General features: G+C 58.2%; 6 protein-coding genes across 6 annotated transcripts; 4 read left to right on the forward strand and 2 right to left on the reverse strand.

The window, feature by feature from the left end:
* Positions 1–1,223: 1,223 nt before the first annotated feature.
* VTJ83DRAFT_3157 (uncharacterized protein) lies at positions 1,224–2,455 on the forward strand (the record flags this gene model as incomplete). The annotated part of the gene is made up of 3 exons (XM_071009504.1): positions 1,224–1,225; positions 1,283–1,844; positions 1,934–2,455. Coding segments are annotated over 3 exons (1,086 nt in total).
* A 1,339-nt stretch (positions 2,456–3,794) lies between these two features.
* On the forward strand, positions 3,795–5,573 carry VTJ83DRAFT_3158 (uncharacterized protein; the record flags this gene model as incomplete). Its single annotated transcript, XM_071009505.1, has 3 exons — positions 3,795–3,909; positions 3,984–4,270; positions 4,338–5,573. 3 exons carry the CDS (start codon positions 3,795–3,797, stop codon positions 5,571–5,573), a joined length of 1,638 nt encoding a protein of 545 aa, XP_070867036.1.
* Positions 5,574–6,913: 1,340 nt separating this feature from the next.
* Positions 6,914–7,798, reverse strand: VTJ83DRAFT_3159 (uncharacterized protein; the record flags this gene model as incomplete). Its single annotated transcript, XM_071009506.1, has 4 exons — positions 6,914–7,014; positions 7,092–7,286; positions 7,370–7,489; positions 7,618–7,798. The coding sequence occupies 4 exons, from the start codon at positions 7,796–7,798 to the stop codon at positions 6,914–6,916; spliced, it is 597 nt and encodes a 198-aa protein (XP_070867037.1).
* A 1,401-nt stretch (positions 7,799–9,199) lies between these two features.
* Positions 9,200–13,193, forward strand: VTJ83DRAFT_3160 (uncharacterized protein; the record flags this gene model as incomplete). Its single annotated transcript, XM_071009508.1, has 4 exons — positions 9,200–9,218; positions 9,288–10,813; positions 10,907–11,366; positions 11,440–13,193. The coding sequence occupies 4 exons, from the start codon at positions 9,200–9,202 to the stop codon at positions 13,191–13,193; spliced, it is 3,759 nt and encodes a 1,252-aa protein (XP_070867038.1).
* Positions 13,194–13,886: 693 nt separating this feature from the next.
* On the reverse strand, positions 13,887–16,815 carry VTJ83DRAFT_3161 (uncharacterized protein; the record flags this gene model as incomplete). Its single annotated transcript, XM_071009509.1, has 2 exons — positions 13,887–16,697; positions 16,792–16,815. The coding sequence occupies 2 exons, from the start codon at positions 16,813–16,815 to the stop codon at positions 13,887–13,889; spliced, it is 2,835 nt and encodes a 944-aa protein (XP_070867039.1).
* A 429-nt stretch (positions 16,816–17,244) lies between these two features.
* VTJ83DRAFT_3162 (uncharacterized protein) lies at positions 17,245–18,558 on the forward strand (the record flags this gene model as incomplete). Its single annotated transcript, XM_071009510.1, has 1 exon — positions 17,245–18,558. The coding sequence occupies one exon, from the start codon at positions 17,245–17,247 to the stop codon at positions 18,556–18,558; it is 1,314 nt and encodes a 437-aa protein (XP_070867040.1).
* Between the last annotated feature and the right edge of the window lie 5 nt (positions 18,559–18,563).

An 18,563-nucleotide genomic window follows, 5' to 3' on the forward strand; every position in this document is an offset into this window, starting at 1 on the left:
TCGCCACCTCTTATTCAGGGCGCAGGACGCCATCTGCAGAGCCGACGAGGCTGCCTGGTTTTGGATCATGATACCCTGGTTGGATGCGAGAAGGAGGGGCATTTGCCCGAAATCATGACCGCCGTATCTGTCCGTCACGCTCTCGACAGCGACATATGCTTTGCCGCCGCCTCGCGTCAAGTACTTAGGGTCATGGGCAGCACAGCCACCGTTCAAAGGCATATGCTATCTGCTCCATGGAGGCGGTCAGATGCGTTTGGGTCTCCGTGTCGTTCTTCTACTTGTCGTCAGCCCGGGCCTCGGCGAATCTCTATTGACGACGTCGATACACTCACGGCATCGGATTATTCTTGGTGGATGTCTCCCGTCTCCCGCCACATTCTGTTTTTATTTTCTGCATATATTGTTCTGGTCACCTGCTTAATAGAACTGGACCCCGTGGTATCCCAGTCTAGGAGCACTTGATTTCACACATTTTAAAGGAGCGTATTTTGGTACATAGTTGAGTTCTCAATACACATTGTATTTAGTGGCTACTGAGTTGGCTATGATTCTTCTTATGTCGAGGAACTTATGACTGTACCTACCTACCTACCTACCTACCCACCTACCAAAGGCTCCTAGGGTAGGTAGGCAAGGTTAAGGAGGCAGCTAGGTACGATTTATGACGTCGCTTGCTTTCCAGTTCCGCGTGCAAGGGATTGGATTGAGTTCCAGGTTCTGTCTTCGGAACGGAAAGGGGCCCATCTCCCCTGTCTGGGCAGCAGTTAAAGTGCCCCACTTTGCTTCGCGGAACGGCGCGTTCAAGACGCCCTTTCCGCAGCGTGGTTCGCGCGTCGTGCTGGGACAGGGCATCTCTCCAACCAAAACCCCATGTGACATCACGGATTGACTGGACTTTTTGTTTTCGTCTACCTGCTTCTCTGCCTACCTATCGACAATTTCCTCTCCTCAAACAAACACTCCTTTCGCGCTCTACCGAGTTCATCTCCAAAGACTCTAGTCGTCGCGAACACTTTTCCAGCCTACGTTGCCCGCGAGAATTTGAACCGCTCGGCGTGGAAATCCATCAAGATGGGCATTAAAAACCTCTTTTCTATCATCAAGGAGGAGGCTCCCGAGGCAATCAAAGAGAGCGACATCAAAAACCACTTTGGCCGCAAAGTGGCAATTGTAGGTTGTCATGGAACTCTTGTGAAATTTCTGTTGCTAACGGGTCTAGGATGCGTATGAACTCGCAAACATGTCCAAAGCCTCGGTTCCCACACTGACTGTTCGTTAGGTCCATGAGCATCTACTCCTTCCTGATCGCAGTGCGATCCAACGGCGAACAGCTCACGGATGATAGCGGCCAGACAACATCACACCTCATGGGCATGTTCTACCGCACGCTTCGAATGATCGACAATGGAATCAAGCCACTGTACGTTTTCGATGGCGCGCCGCCGAAGCTCAAGTCCGGCGAGCTCGCAAAGCGGTTCCAGAGGAAGCAAGAGGCGACCGAGAGCCTCGAAGAGGCCAAGGAGGTGGGAACGTCCGAGGACATCGAGAAGTTTTCACGCCGGACGGTGCGCGTCACGAGGGAACACAATGCCGAATGCCAACGGTTGTTAAAGCTCATGGGCATCCCATACATCGTCGCGCCCACCGAGGCCGAGGCGCAGTGCGCCGTTCTGGCACGCGCTGGAAAGGTCTACGCCGCCGCCAGCGAAGACATGGACACGCTCTGCTTCAACACACCGATTCTCCTGCGCCACCTCACCTTTAGCGAGCAGCGCAAGGAACCAATCCAGGAAATCCATGTCGACAAGGTGCTGGAGGGCCTCAACATGGACAGGAAGCAGGTGAGCAATGCGCACACTCGCCTATACCGGAGAGCGAGGAAAAAACGGGAAAGTCTTCGTTCGCTGACCTTAGACCACGCCCGCTCTAGTTCGTCGATCTTTGCATCCTCTTGGGCTGTGATTACCTCGATCCGATCCCCAAGGTTGGCCCGACGACAGCGCTCAAGCTGATCCGCGAGCATGGCTCGCTCGACAAGGTTGTCGACTTTATGCGGAATGACCCCAAGGGCCGCTACACGGTTCCAGACGAATGGCCCTACGAGGACGCGCGGGAGCTCTTCTTCTCGCCCGACGTGCGGCAGGCTGACGACCCGCTTTGCGACTTCAAGTGGGAAAAGCCGGACACGGAAGGACTGGTTCAGTTCCTGGTTAACGAGAAGGGCTTCTCGGAAGATCGCGTGCGTTCGGGAGCCGCCCGTCTCGAGAAGAGCCTCAAGTCGTCGCAGCAGTCGCGCATCGAGGGCTTCTTCAAGGTGCTGCCCAAGACGGAGGAGGAGAAGGCGGCGCACAAGCGCAAGCTGGAGGAGCAGCATGAGGCGAAGAAGAAGAAGCTCAAGGAGGAGAAGAAGGAGAAGGCCAAGGCCAAGGCAAAGCCTCGCGGAGCGGCATAATGGCAACCACGTGCGGTTGGTATGTCGTCTGGATGCTTTCGATGTTTCCGTATGGGTTACGGGCTCTCTGGGTTGAGGATATTGCGCTTAAATTTGCTCCATCATTATCGGGTGTCGGCGTTGGCGGTGTTACCGGGTCAGCGAGGAAGAGAGGCTTTGATGAATTACGGAATAGGCAGGCTACCACCACATGGCGGACTTGCGATGCACCAAACCGTTGCGGCCTTCAGCATTCTGGAAGCCATCGTCCTGCTTGGCGTTGCAAGCGCGTCCCAAATGTTCTACGCAGTACACGTGTACACTATTTCTGTGCAGCACACTTCCCACGGCCATCCCTTTCCGGTTCCCTAACCCGGGCTCCCGGACAATTGCAGCGTTTCGGCACGAGTCGCGAGTCGCATGCATCCCCACAAAAGGTCGAGGATGGCGGGGCCCCAGGTTTGCCTCGGCTCACTAAGGCGGGCAATCCGGCGCTAACTCATTGGTTGAGACATTCCATGACATCAGCCGAGGACGGAGCTACCACGGGATCTTATCACATGCACGGTGCATGGCCCAGCGCCCTGACAAGTCGTTGTGGGCTTCTTGTGCTGTGTAAAAAAAGAGCGCCTGGTGTGAACGAGAAGCTGAAGAAGAGCTATGTGTTGCGGACAAGTCGGTGGAAGACCCTCCCAAGGGGGACGGCGGACTCTGCATACAATGGACGCATCGTTGCAAGGCACGGGCGTCGAGCCTCATTTGACGAGACGGGTCTTTTCCGCGGCAAAACCCCAATCCGGAGCTCCTGGACAGGGTGGCGGAGAGATGCGCACGCCCCGCCCCCCCAAAACGGCCGCTGGGTGAGCTGGCTCTACTGTGTATGCGGCCGGGCAAGGAAATCACAGCATGCTGCATTTCCGGCTTCAATTTGCTCCTTTTGCGTTGTCGTTCCCCAGACAGGCTACATCGCTCCAATTGAAATCGGACTTGGCTGCCATGTGCGGACCGGTGCGGTCAAGTTGAGCTCCATCAACCCCGGAGTCCGGAAACCAGGGTGCATGTGTCCCAGATTAAGCGGCACGTTGTTTCGGGGCATGTGATTGTCCCAAACCCCGTTCTCTTGTCATGCTTGCTCCAGATACCTCCACCCTCTCCACGCCCCGTCCTTGAACCAACGCAGCCCTTTATTGGCATGGCACCTCCCACCCAATTCTCTTCCGCTTTGCTACCTCCATCTTTCTTCCGGACAGTTTCTCAGATACCATCCCTTCCTTCCCCCTCTGTTACTCTGCCCGTCCGGTGGGGAACCGCCGCGCCCTTCCGAAGCCCCATCTAGCAGTACTGCAGCATCATCGCCACCATGTCCAAGACGTTTACCCAGGCCGACGTCGCCTCGAAAAACAAGGCCGATGCCTTGTGGATTATCGTTGACGGCGACGTCTATGATGTCACCAAGTTCCAGGATGAGCATCCCGGTAGGTGCCCTCAAGAGCGCGCAGTGCCTCGCCGCCACCATCGGACCGACCGCTGACGGAACGTGGAACTGCAGGCGGCAAGAAGATCCTCCAACGGGTCGCCGGCAAGGACGCGTCCAAGCAGTTCTGGAAGTACCACAACGAGGGCATCCTCAAGAAGTACCAGAAGCAGCTGCAGATTGGCTCGCTAGACACCAAGCCGAAGGCCGCCGCTCCGGCCCCGACGCCCGCGCCCGCGCCCGCGCCCAAGAAGGAGGCGCGCAAGCCTGCTGCTTCTGCCTCCACTCCCAAGGAGGAGGCCGAGGCTCTTGAGCCGTTTGGCAACCAGATCCCCTTCGCTGATCCCAGCTGGTACCAGGGCGTATGTTGCCGTCTTTCTCTCTCGACCCTGGGGACGAAAACGTTTCTGACCATTGTAACCACTGCAGTACCACTCTCCTTACTTCAACGAGACGCACGCCGCGCTCCGGGCGGAGGTCCGCCAATGGATCGATACCGAGATCGAGCCCTACGTCACCGAGTGGGATGAGAAGAAGGAGGTGCCTCCCGAGGTCTACAAGGAGATGGGCCGTCGCGGCTACCTGGCCGGCCTGCTGGGCACCCGCTACCTGGCGGAGTACGTCAAGAATCCCATCCAGTGCGTGCCGCACGACAAGTGGGACCTCTTCCACGAAATGCTCCTCACTGATGAGCTGAGCCGTGTTGGCTCGGGTGGCTTCGTGTGGAACGTCATCGGCGGCTTCGGCATCGGCTGCCCGCCCCTGGTCAAGTTCGGCAAGAAGTCGCTCGTCGACCGCATCCTGCCGGGCATCCTCAACGGCGACAAGCGCATCTGCCTCGCCATTACGGAGCCTGACGCCGGCAGCGACGTGGCCAACCTGACGTGCGAGGCCAAGCTGAGCGAGGACGGCAAGCACTACATTGTCAACGGCGAGAAGAAGTGGATCACCAACGGCATCTGGGCCGACTACTTCACGACGGCCGTGCGCACGGGTGGCCCCGGCATGAACGGTGTGTCGCTGCTGCTGATCGAGCGCGACTTCCCCGGCGTGTCGACGCGCCGCATGGACTGCCAGGGCGTGTGGTCGAGCGGCACCACGTACATCACGTTCGAAGACGTCAAGGTGCCCGTCGAGAACCTGATCGGCAAGGAGAACCAGGGCTTCCGCGTCATCATGACCAACTTCAACCACGAGCGCATCGGCATCATCATCCAGTGCCTGCGCTTCTCGCGCGTCTGCTTCGAGGAGTCGGTCAAGTACGCCAACAAGCGCAGGACCTTTGGCAAGAAGCTGATCGAGCACCCCGTCATCCGCCTCAAGCTCGCGCACATGGCGCGCCAGATCGAGGCCAGCTACAACTGGCTCGAGAACCTCATCTACCAGTGCGAGAAGATGGGCGACACCGAGGCCATGCTGCGCCTCGGCGGCGCCATCGCGGGTCTCAAGGCCCAGGCTACTACCACGTTCGAGTTCTGCGCTCGCGAGGCGTCGCAGATCTTTGGCGGCCTGTCGTACTCGCGCGGCGGCCAGGGCGGCAAGATCGAGCGCCTGTACCGTGATGTCCGTGCCTACGCTATCCCTGGCGGCAGCGAGGAGATTATGCTGGACCTCAGCATCAGGCAGAGCATGCGCGTCCACAAGATGCTGGGCATGAAGCTGTAACGAAACTTAATGTAAGGGGGATCATTGGTAAGGCTGGGCGGCAGGGTTCACTTTAACTGTACAACCATGTACTTTTTTATGTCTGGTATCTGCTTTCTGGCTGTTTTCAGGATAATTTAAGATTGTTCCATCAAAGCGTGCTCGGGGTCCTCTTTGAGGCGTGGATTCTAAACAGCTGAGAGGTTTTCGTACGTTGCTCTTCGTGCCATCAAACTTTTATGTAGACATTTGTATGCCAAGAGCACCGACCTTGCTCTCGTGGCATGTTGGCTCTGGCTGGGCTGACTACTGTGTACACAGTAAAGGCGAACCCCTCCTGTGAACACACCCGCCCGTTTTATGCCTTACACGTCGGCAATGCAGCGTACTAAAATTGATTTGGATTTGTTTCATTATCGGTAGCTAAGTACCGTGCTGATAACAGAAGACAAGAATCTTTGACTTGAAGGAAGCAAAATAACTCATCAGATGCCAAGGAGGTGCTTTGGCACCTGCCCAAACCCTGCTAGCCACGTCGCGGTACCTGGAAACATCTGGACAATTTCGGCCTGTAGCATGTTCAACAAAAACCTGACAAAGGTTAGTACTACAACAGGGCTCGTTCAGCGAAGACGGTAGCTGTGAGGGAGCCTTTTTCGGGAGACTATGCTTGGGATCGAGCAGAGACAAGGCAGAGTTAACCTGAGAGAAACCCGTTAGGAACTTGGAACAGGGCTGTTGGAAGGCCGTGGGAAGTGGTGATGCAAGAAAGTTCAGAAATAGAACAATGTAGGTGATTGGGTTGCAATCATTACAGCCGTTCAGAAACAGCCTCATAAAGAGAATCATCATGTCGAGAAAGCGGGCAGCGTGGAAAGACTGGGAGCGGGAGCACTATACCTTGGACGACTTGAAGGCGAGAAACACTCTCTTGGATAAGAACGATATACCCTAGTGAGTTGAGATTACTGTGCCACAAGAGGTGTGCTGCAAGGCATCAGCAAACTGGCTCGATCAGGCAAGGCGAAAGCAGAGGCAGAAAAAAAACGGAATGCTCAGAAATAGAACAATGTAGGTGATTTGAGTATAATCAGTACAGCTGTTCATAAACAGCCTCTTGAGATAATTCATCATTGGACAATGGGGAAAAGGAAGCTGGAGGTGATCCCGTGGCAGACTTACCAATTCGAAAGAAAGCAACGAGCGGATGATCCTTCATGGACAGGCAAGATAACAGAACAAACCTCTGGAACGAGCCGACATGAACTCCACCAGATTCGACGACGGGTCTGGCAAGCAGAAATCCATTCTGTCTTTTTTTTTTATATGTACACTGCCCCCCCAGCGGTACGATGTCGCCTCTACGCCGCATCGGGATCGGCACAGACGGGGTTGATGTCGATGCCATACTTCTCCTTGATCCTCTGTCGCCTCCGCTCCTCGTAGCCCGGAGGCTTGATACCTGGAAGGCGAGAAGTGAGTGCTGGCTCGAAAGTGCCGCGCGGCATATGGAAATGCTCGGGGGACCCCAGAACTTACCCCTGCCCTCCCCAATTTCGGCGAGGGTCTCCTCGATCGGCCTCCTCCTGTTCAGACGCAGCCTCTCTTTCCGCTCGTACTCTTCCTCCCCGGTGGTCTTGATGTCGCCCCTCAGGCTGCCGCCCGCATACGCGTATGTCGCGGCGGCAACCGAAGTCAATGCGGACCAACCGAGGATCCGTGGGAAGCGCCCGGCTGCAAGGGAAAGAAGTGCCATGTTCGTCAGCCTGGGTACCGGTAGGGAGCTTTGGAGGAGGCGGGGAAGCAGCAGTTCTTACACCGTAGACCAATGACGGCGCCCGCAACGAGACCGGCAATTCCGTCGTTCCAGTAGTCGTCCTTCTCGCGCAGGTTCGCAGAGGCGGCGCGGGTGAACTCGAATGATCCACCGGTGGCGGCTGTGAGGGGTTGGCTTTTGTTAGCGGTTGCCGCAGCGAGGATGGGACAGCGAGGTCGTTGGCCGAGGGGAAGAGCCAAGCGGAGCGAGGGCGATGGAGAGAGGGAGAGGGAGAAAGAGAGCGCGTACCAAAGACGGCGATGATATGGCCGTGTTTGGTGAAGGTGGTCCAAGGCCCAACATTCTGTTTCGCGAGCGAGTTCTTTACGGCGGCGATAAAGAGGCCGACGCCGCCATACACCATGCCATTGTAAATGCCGAGGTGGACGGCATCCTTGGGTTGGTACTTCTCTTCCTCGGTCGGCGCCATGGTGCCGGATGGTGGCGGGATGGTGGAGGAGGGGAACTTGGGACTGGTGTTAAGGTCGTCGCGCAGCGGAGACGAGGTCGGCAGAGACGACAGATGGACTGCGGTGGTGGTAAATTGGATTTCGGGAGCTGGGGCCAGCGGGAGGGATGTGGGGCTGTCGAGCCTCAATTGAGGGTACATGATTGGTGGGGTGGACGTTTGTTACACTGTGCTGTCCCAAGCTCGTGACTCTGTGCGCCAAGAGAGAAGTCGTGGTATCATGATCCATCTAGGGCGTCATGAAGAAGCACTAGACACACATTGCCCACGAAGTGGTAGAGAAGAGAGCTCTCCCGGTGAATCTGCAGCCGACATCTGCCACAGCAACAGGAGGGGGGGTACCTTGGTGCTGTCCGAGTGTATCATGTAATGTAAGAGCCGTAAAATACACCAAACGCCCGAGCTTGGCACCGACGGTCAGTCAGGTGGGTAACTACCTGGGTGGGAGGCTCCTTCGCAGTCCGTTTGTGCCTGTTCAAATGACAAGGCAACTTTTATGGAGGTTGTCCAAGAGGATTTCCTGCAACGCGTCATCTACCTAAAAGCGTTTGGTGCTTGGTCTTTCACTTCTTACGCCACTCGAGTCTGCGAAGAACATGAGGGGTCAATCTTGAGAGCTACCAAACCACACAACTCGATGATCCATCTTGGTCCTTCACTCATTTGCCCCGTCATCTCATCTCGGAAATAGCGGGGCATCTACTCACTGCCTTGGTTTCTCATCCAACGGTTATCCCAACAACACCTGGGGCTCACGGCCGAGCCTCAGCCAGCGCAGGTTTGAAAGGGCCGTCTCCAAAAACGCCGAAACGGCACTTCCTAGTCAAAGGTGTGTTCTTTGATCGCATTCCCCTGAAAGCCGCCTGCGTAGCTAGAGGAAGACGACAGTGCAGTGTGCTCAAACGCCCACGTCTTGCAGCCAGTCTTTTCAGCGAAGCCAGTGGCCCCGCACTCGATTCATTGACGTTTGCTCCCTCCACACCTCTATCGCCAGGTGTTCTATCAAACAACCTTGAGCCACGAGCAGCTGGCAACTTCGTGGTCCGTTTGGGAGATCCTCTCTTTTCCTGGTCGGGTTCTTGAAATACCCCCCGAGAAGCCGGAACTTTACAAATTTGGCATCAAAAGTAAACACCCCACCTTACCACATCTCCTGCTCTCTTCCAGATCATTTGCCCCTGATATCCTCCGTCTTGGGCTACAATTTTCCCACAGCCCACGGAGAATTTCCATTTTACCGTCTTCCAGACTCATCTCCCTCTAATGCGTGTGGACGAGGTTACGGTCCAACTCGGCGGCCTCGATGTTGACGCATTTCCCGCTCCTGCTAACTCGCAGACGCCAGTGACGCAAGGTACAGAAATGGCCGTGGCCGGGAGAGGTGCGTTCATTTTATTTCTAAACACGGTCTCTTGGACCCCAGATGTGCAGAAGCTCATCCTCAGTCCAGGCGGTCGCGTCGCGTCACGACTCATTCAAGACTGGCTTGCCGGCCGACCCGTACAAGCCATCCAAGCAGATGGCCTTGCCGATGCTCGAAACGACGAGCCCCGAACCGAATGCACTCCACTGCGCGTGTTTCCTCCGAGACCTGATGCCGGCCCTGACCACGACCTCCTCATTATCTCGTCCCAGAGCTACGATGAGGCACACGATCCCGAGGGCCTGGGGAGATCCCTTATCTCCTGCATGTGTAGGTATTGCCGCTGTCACTTCGCCTTTCACATCTGCCCCCCGGACGACAACATCACGCATCCCCAGCACCATTTTCGCGTCGACCACGCCGAATGGCACAACATCGACGGCCTGGATGCCGTCCAGCCTCAACAGCAGAATCCTTGCCTGGGTCAGTTCCGATATACGTGCACCGCCTGTGGCCTCACCATCCATCTCGAGATATCGCTGCCCCGGCTGAAGCCCGAGTGGATCAAGAAAATCATGGATGAGACCAGAGTCAGGGAGTCGCTTAGGATCGCCAGGGAAAAGGATCCTGACCGCTATGCGGACATAACTGCTGAGAAGGAGGCCCAACTTCTCACCGGCGCTCTTTACACCCTAAACCAGTACCTCAAGAACATCGTCGAAGATGACGGTACCGGCCCCCGCAAGAGGATTTCGCGCCGCAACAAGACGTTCCAGGTTCAGTTCGGCCTTGACTGCGACCCCATCTTCGTATACTTGGGATTTGAGCTGGAACACGACATCAACGCTGGCGAAACGTACTGGTTACCACCACGCTTGCAGCCTCACGATGGCAAAACGCCCATCGGTTCGAAGAGGGCGTTCTACGAAGATGTGCGGAGTGAGGTACAGAGCCTGCTCGACGACAAGCCGCCCGTCGACGGCCAGCCCGTGGTCAAGCCTGTCCTTTCCGCGCGGGACTCGCTAGAGAAGGCCCTCAGATGTGACAAGGGCCATCGGTCTGTCAGTACCCTTCCCGAGCGCCGAGATGAAGCCCGGCATTTTGCCACCTTGGGTGTCCCGGCCGACGCCGACGATGCGCTGCTCAAATTTGCCTACAACAGGCAAGTCGACACAGATCCAGACAATGCGGGGAGCTACCTTGAAGCGCTTGGGTACCTCGCTGGTCGTAGGTCAGAGGACCTGCAAATGTTTGTCTTCAGTCATCAGGAGGTGCTTGCCAAGGGTCACGAGTGGGGAAAGGACGCAGGCGCGCCGCCTCTTCCTCCTGACGATCGCGAGAAGCCATACTCTCACTTTGGCCTCACACGGGATTGCCCCGAGGAGCCAGCTTACTTTATTCGTGTCTATCGGACTTATCGGGATCAGTCCCCGGCCCAGAAATCGGACCATCGTCTTGCTCTGCTCGAGATCGCCATGGACAGGGACAGCGAGGAGCTGAGGCAAGAAGTGTTCGGAAACCCCATGGAACTCGCCGAAGCCTGCCAATTTCTTTCCGTTGATCCGCAGTGGCCTATGGACAGCATTGCAATGACAGCGCAGACCTCGGCCTCGGTATGTCCCGTGTTCCTAACCCCTTCCCCTTACCCCCTTCCCCGCGATGCATGTACCTAACCGGGCCGGCCACTAATACATATTGATTCAAAGGACTCCATCCCGGGTCGAACCGCTCTCGTCTTAATGGCTCTTGAAGCCATTTCGGCCAGCCGACCCCCAGATGATCCAAACCGCGACGCTTTTGAGGATGTCTTGGCCGAGCTGCGATCCAGCACCCAACCCCCGTTCCTCCAGGCCGGGTCAGCCATCGCTCATGGCCAGGATTCCGATGTTGAGCGCCCCCGCGAGGTCGTCGATCTGGACTTGCCAGTCGGTCTTGTCAATCTGCGCAACACCTGCTACCTCAACAGCATTCTGCAATACTTTTATTCTGTCAACATCGTCAGGGACCTGGCCTTCAACGAAGAATTACCCGTCATTGAGCCGACAGAAGAGAACCTCCGCAGAATTCTTCGTATAACCACCAGCAACCGCAATGGCAACACCACGACCGACTCGTCTGAGAAGGATGCCAGTCTTGAGACCGGGAGAGCATTTGTGGGCTACGAGTGTAAGCGTTCTTTCTTGTCTCCCTTTCAGTCTGTTTCAAGGGCGCACAACCGGTGCTGATTTGTTACTCCCAGTCACCCGCGAGCTGTCCATTCTGTTTCGTGAACTTGATGCAACCGGAGATAGCTCGATCTCTCCGAGGCAACGCCTAGCCAATGCCGCATTGCTCAGAGCAGGAACGGTGGTTTCTGTTGCCAAAGCAGTCACTGCGAGCGAAGCGACGAAACCACAGCAGGAACCCGCAGGAGCGACATCAAACGTCGCCACCGTGGACACTCCTATGGAGGACGTCGATAAATGCGAAGTCGCGAGCACCGGTAGTTCGCAGACGCTCGTCGACCAGCCAGACTCGCAAAGCTTTATCGCTGTTACGGCGGAAGGCACCGACTCTTTGAAGGAGGCCTTCACGGCTGTGAATGATCCTGCCGATCCCAAAGCTTGCCCAGCTGTTGATGGCACAGGCGATGATATCATGAGGAAGTCCAAGCTCACGATCGAAGAGCTCGCCGTGGAGCTTGACAAGCCGAATGTGGGATCAGATCAGATGGATGTTGATGAGGTCATGGGAAACGCAATCGAACATTTGCGGGCGGCCTTTAAAATATCCCATGCTGGCAGCTCCGATGCGATGCCCGATCCAATCGAAAAGGCCTTCTTTTCCACTTTTATCGACAACCGCAAGAAGGTCGGCGAGAAGGATTGGACTCGAACCAAGAGATCAGATCGTTGGGTGACGGCGTTTCCGCCTCGCTCGGGCACTCAGGATTTGTACGATGCCCTATCGAACTCGTTCGATCTCGAGTCCATGTCGAGCAATCTTTTATCCTTTACCACCATCGAACGCCCTGCTCCGCACTTCCATATTTGCATCCAGCGAAACGACGGACAAGGAAAGAACGCCAACCCCATCATCATTCCGGAGACGCTGTATCTCGATCGCTTCATGCACACCGAAGACACCAATTCGGAGTTGTCCAAAAAGAGGAGGCGTTATTGGGACATTAAGGCGAGACTCAGCCAACTAAGAGCCTCTGAGGAGCGTGAGGCCGGGGGCCAGCCGCAGGCGGACGGTCGCGCTTCCAACTCTGGTGCCGAGGTCGCCGATCTCACCACCGAAGAGGTCGATGGATACATGGTCATAGGAGGTCGTGATGCCCCGGCATCGGTGTTACCAGCGTTGAACACTGATTCACTGGACGGCCGATCCGGGGCTGGCGAGCTGACCCCCAACTCGGATTTGCAGGGCCTATTGGCAAAGTACGAGATTGTCCCGTACGAAGCCCCGCAGACAAATGCTGCAGGACCAACCCCGAACCTTGATGAGACATCGTCTTTCGCCCTGCCAGACCTCGACGAGTTTTGGGGCGGTTTTACCACCGAGGAGAAGGCTGAACGCGAGGCTCTCCTCGCCGAATGGGACGGCTTCTTCGACGAATTCCGCTCGGTTCCCTACCGCCTCCATGCCGTCGTGTGCCATGCGGGCAGCACCGCGAGAGCAGGCCACTATTGGGTTTGGATCCACGACTTCGAGCGCGATGTATGGCGCAAGTACAACGACACGACCGTCACTGTCCACCCCGTTGAATTTGTCTTTGAGCAGCTCAACACCAAAGGCGAGCCGTATTACCTCGCCTACGTCAAGGCTGACGAGGTCCACAACCTGGTCAGCGTCCCGCGCCGGAAGCCGCAGGACCCGCCTCCCGTGCCTCCGCGACCTCCCAGGGCGGTTCCGGAAGCATCCGCTAATGAGTCGGTCAACGGCCATGTGATGGTTTCGGTGGAGCAGGTTGAGGACGTGGAGATACAGCCGCCTCCGTATAGCTGGTGAGTGGTTGGAACGGAACCATCCCCGGAGGAAAGAACCGGCTTCGGCAATATTGCCATCAATTGACAACAACCACAATCGACTGCTCATTGGGCGGGGAGAGAAGCGTGGCACGCCAGAAGGCCGAGGGTTCATTTGCTCGATCATGAGAATGTGCCAGGCGTGTGGGATGGTTGGCATCCCGAGGCAGAGTGTATTCTGCCAGGTATAGAGGAGGGAGGGCATTGGAGCATCGAGAGGGTCAGGTGCATGAAACATCAATTGCCAATTGCGGAGCAGGAGTCAGACAATGCGTGTAGTTGTGCTGTCGAGTGAATGACGGCCGTGGACTGTTCAGACTCGAGATGGGCTGCCATTGGACTTCCGTTGTGATAGAGGTGCTTGGTTGAAGCTCAGAGGCGGAGAGGGCAGTTCACGTCTATTACCACACACTTCGCCTATGTGGCAGCGACGAGGACGATTCGAGAGACTGGGGGGAATTCCAATTCTTTGCACAGTTAAACAACCCTGACCATCGCCCATCCTCAACGCCCAGCCCAGTTACCTAGGTAGCCAGTGGTTCCCAATCCATATCCGTTTGACCAACAAAATCCTTCCACGAGCAAGACGACGGTGAATCCCAGAGCCGATACACGGCCATCCATGCAATTTGACAAGCCCCTCCGACGACAGCTAAGACACACACCCCAGAACTGATTACAAGGCCTTGATGCTCTGGAAGAAGGGGTTTGCCAGCAGTTTTTCATCGGCAGCCACCATCTCTCTCAGGCGCGCCACCATGTCTTCCTTGGACATGGACCCGGCGCGGACCTCGTCCTTCCAGCGGACGAGCACGTCCTTGAGCAGGGCGCTGCCCTCCTCGACGTCGCGCTTGCTGTACTCAGCCGCGGGCCCCCCGTTGCCGCTGTCATTGCCGTCGCCGCTGCCCTCCTGCCTGCTCGACGAAAAGTCCTCGAGCTCGTCGGCCTTGCGCTTGGCCATGCGCACCACCTTGTCCGGGAAGCGCACCAGCTCGGCGACGTGGATGCCGAAGCTCTGGTCGCACACGCCCGGCTCGACGCGGTAGAGCAGCGTGACCTCGCGCTTCTCGTCCGCCTTGGGCTTGTTGGGGCCGCCGCCGCCGCCGGCGCTGGCGCCGCTGATGTGGGCCGTGACGTGCAGGTTGCGCACCTGCGGGTACTGGTCGGCCAGGGCGGTCAGCTCGTGGAAGTGGGTGGCGAAGAGGGCGAAGCAGCCGATCTCGCGGACGATGTGCTCCGAGATGGCCCAGGCGAGGCCGAAGCCGTCGTAGGTGGAGGTGCCGCGGCCGAGCTCGTCGACGATGATGAGGCTTTCGGCCGTGGCAGACTTGAGAATGTTGGCCGTCTCGAGCATCTCGGCCATGAAGGTCGATACGCCCTTGAGCTGGCTGTCGCTGGCGCCGACGCGCGCCAGGATGCTGTCGAAGATGGTCAGCTCGGCCTCGCTGCACGGCACGAAGCAGCCGACCTGCGCCATGAGCGCGATGACGCCGATCTGGCGGATGTAGGTCGACTTGCCGCCCATGTTGGGGCCCGTGATGATGAGGAAGGACGACTTGTCGCGCGTGAGCTCAACGTCGTTGGTGATGAACTGGACGTCATCCTGCATCTCGAGGCACGGGTGCCTGGCTTCCTTCAGGATCGTCTGGCCCTCCCCGCGAGGGTGGATCTTGGGCCGGACGTAGGCCGTGGGCGCGTGGACGGAGCAGTGCGCGAAGGACACGATCACGTCCAGGTGCGCGAGGACGCCGGCCAGCCTCTCAAGGACCGGGCAGTACGATGCCGCCACGCCGACGACTTCGCTCACGAGGCCGCTCTGCGTCCTGTTGTAGGTCTGCGAGAGCTGATCAAACTCGCGGCGGTAGGCTTGCAGCGTCTTGGTCGTGAAGTAGACGCCGTTCTTCTGCGTCGAACACTCGAGGTAGCGAGATTTGTTCCGGATGCAGCCGGCTTCGGTCCGGGTCAGGCGCATGCACCATCCGTGGACCTTGTGGTTCTCGAGAAAGATCTTCTTGTCTCGCTCTTGGCCCAGGTCGCTCGCCGCGCTGGCAAACTCCTTGTCCATGTCGCTGCGCAGCTTGTCGAGCTTCTTGCGGATGATGCGCAGGCTGTCGTCGAACTCGGGCTTGATGATGAACTCGTGGTTGTCGAGGGCGTCCAGGTCCACGGTTGTCTCAACCATCTCCTGCAGCTTGGCGAGGCTGTCGGACAGCTCCCGAAGCTTGTTGGTGTAGGCCTCGTCCAGGGGATCGCGGTACGTCTCATCCATGACGCCCTCGAGCGTGCCGAGGAAGCCCGGGAGGCGGATGACAACCTGGTATACCCTCACGACATCCTCGAGGTTCGCCTTGTTGCGCTGGAAGCGCTTGGCCAGGCGGTAGAGGTCCGGAATGGCCCTGAGGTGCTCCTCCTGCATCGTCTGACGAAGCTCGGTATCGTTGGCGAAGGCCTCGACCAGCTGCTGGCGCTTCTCAATCTCCTCTTTGTCCATCAGCGGCTGCTTGAGCCACTGCGCGAGCAGCCGGCTGCCGAGCGGGGTCTTGCAGTGGTTCAGCAATCCGAACAAGCTCATGGTCTTGGAGCCGTCCCTCGCCCCCGGCATGAGGTTGAGAGCCTTGACGGCGGCCGCGTCCAGCTTCATGAAGTGGGCGAGGTCGTGTTGGTAGAGCTGGTACTGGCCGAAGTTGGAGGGGTCGTGGAGGACACCGAGGTACTTGATGAGGGCGGCGGCCGAGCCCATAGCAAGCTTGAGGTCGGTCTGCGGTAGCAAGGTCACCGACCTCTCGTCTTTCAGCAGCCGCGCCAGATCCTGCTCGATGTCCTTGGTCCCAAAGTCGCCGAGGGGCCGCTCCGTGATGGCCACGCCGCAGCTGTCGATGATTTGCCTCAGCTTGGCGAGCTCCGGGTCCTTGTCTTGCTTCTCCGCCTTCTCCACCTGGATCAGACACTCCTTCACGCCCAGCTGGATCAGCAGGGCCTCAAAGTTGGAGTAGAGGTCATTGTCGAGGAACTCGCTGACGCCCAGCTCCCTGACGCTGGCATCGCCGAAGCACACGCCGACGGCTCTCGCCTCGGATGCCTTGGCCGAGATCTTGACGGCCAGGATGACAGGGGCGCCCTCGGCCAGGTTGCCGATATCGTCCTCCACGTCTTGAAGATTGCCTGGTGATGCCTGCTTGGCGATCTTCCAGTTCATGCGCCCGTTGGGGCTCGCCCAGATCTCGACCCGCTTGCCCAGCTTGCTGAGCGCCTCGCGGAGAAACTGCCGGAAGACGGTCACGGTCATTGTGACGGATGGGAGGCCGGAGCTGTCATTGCGGCCGAGCTGGCGCACGACCGACGTCGTCTTGTAGACGGTGCGAGCGATGAAGTTGGCATTCTCGCCGTGTGCCGTGTACCAGTCGCCTCGGTCGAAGATGCGGATCACATCATCGCCCACGGCGGGCAGGGACTTGAAAAAGCGGATGAATCCATGTTCGTCGTCGACCTGTTGGTGACGGGACCCGGATCAGCACTCTGCTCCAGGGAGCCAGGGGGAGGGCGGCGGAAAGGCGGCATTGGGCACCTCGGGAGAGTCTCACCTTGAGCTCGGGTCGGGATGACATGGTGACGGCTGCGTGATGATTCTCGTGGCGGGATTTGTGCAGTCTAGGGTGGCATTGAGATCCGTCGTCATGCAAGTTTGGTTTCAAAGTGTTGGATCTCCTCGTCTGTCAGCGCAAGTCCCGTCATGCGTTTGGCTTCGCGGGCGTGGGGGGAGAGGGGGAAAGGGAGACGCGTTTTCAATTAAAGTCCGGAGCCCGGAGACGCGCCGAGGCGCGCCAAGCCATGGCCTTACATGGGCTGCAGCTCTCACCGCCCTTGAGGCGTGGGGCATTCTGCCCCCTCCCCCGGCCCCAGAAAATTCCTGCCCCACTTTGGAGCTTCCGGCATGCAATGTTTCTCTTCTGGGGCCCATGCTTCTTCCCCTCCTGTCTCATCACAACACAGAACACAGTCCAGGCCGGCCAACCCCGGAACTGCCTTTCAGCATCATGGAGGGATCGGAATCGGCACAAGTTGACGCCCCAGCAGCCGCCAATGGCAAGCGGAAGGCTGAGGGCGAGCTTGAGCGGGATGCGAAACGGACGACTCCGAGCAAGGAAGAAGAGCCAACGACACAGGATCAGGATCGAGCAGCAATCAGCGAAAACGGCACGCCGCAGGACAACGCCGCGACGGGCGCGGGGGACAAGCCATTGTCCAAGAACCAGCTGAAGCGCCTGAGGCGACAGCAGCAATGGGAGGCATACAAGGAGACGCGGAAGGCGAAGCGCAAGGAGAAACGCCACGAGCGCCAGGCCCGGAAGCGCGCCGAGAGGGAGGCGAAGATCGCCGAGGCCGAGGCGGCCGGCATCGATCCTGCCACCGTGCTGCACACCAAGGACCCCTGGAAACACCGCCCCGTTCCCGTGACCTTCATCATCGACTGCGATTTTGAGCAGTACATGCGAGACCACGAGATCGTGTCGCTGTCGAGCCAGCTCGTGAGGTCCTACGCCATGAACCGCAAAGCCAAGTACCAGGCCGGCTTGCACTTCAGCTCGTGGAAGGGCAAGCTCAAGGAGCGGTTCGAGACCGTCCTCCGCAACGCCCACCAGAACTGGAAGAACGTCAGCTTCCACGAGGGCGACTTCCGGGAGGCGGCGAAGCTGGCTCGGGAACAGATGACGGGCCCCGACGGGGGCGAGCTGATTGACGTGATCAGACCGAGCCAAGATGGCCTCAAGCAGCCATCCGGGACCGAGGCCGCTTCGACGGACCCGACCGAGATCGAGCCCGAGGGAGAAGACGTCGACAAGTCGGTCGTGTACCTCACCTCGGAATCTCCGTACACACTTGAGCGCCTCGAGGCCAACACGAGCTACGTCATCGGCGGCATCGTCGACAAGAACAGGGAGAAGGGGCTGTGCTACAAGCGGGCCAAGGACTTCAAGGTTAGGACCGCGAAGCTGCCCATCGGCGAGTACATGGCCATGCAGAGCCGTTACGTCTTGACAACGAACCAGGTGGTGGAGATCATGGCGAAATGGCTCGAGTGCGGCGACTGGGGCAAGGCCTTCTTGGATGTCATCCCGAAGCGCAAGGGCGGGACCCTGAAGAATGGAGGAGGTGGCGGTTCCGAGGAACCAGGCGAGGGAGGCGGCTCGGACGGGGCGTCGTCGGAGGAGAGCTCAGGGGAGGAGGAGGAGGAGGCGGAGGACGGAGCGGAAGATGCTACGCCCGAGGCTGCACCCTCTGCCGATACCAACCCGAGCCCTCGGCTCCAAGAGCCGACCTCTACGCAGGGAGTTTCGGGCGCACAGTAGGCGGG

The sequence above is a fragment of the Remersonia thermophila genome, chromosome 3 (assembly GCF_042764415.1).
Source record: "Remersonia thermophila strain ATCC 22073 chromosome 3, whole genome shotgun sequence".
In the NCBI taxonomy this organism is placed as follows: Eukaryota; Fungi; Ascomycota; class Sordariomycetes; order Sordariales; family Chaetomiaceae; genus Remersonia; species Remersonia thermophila.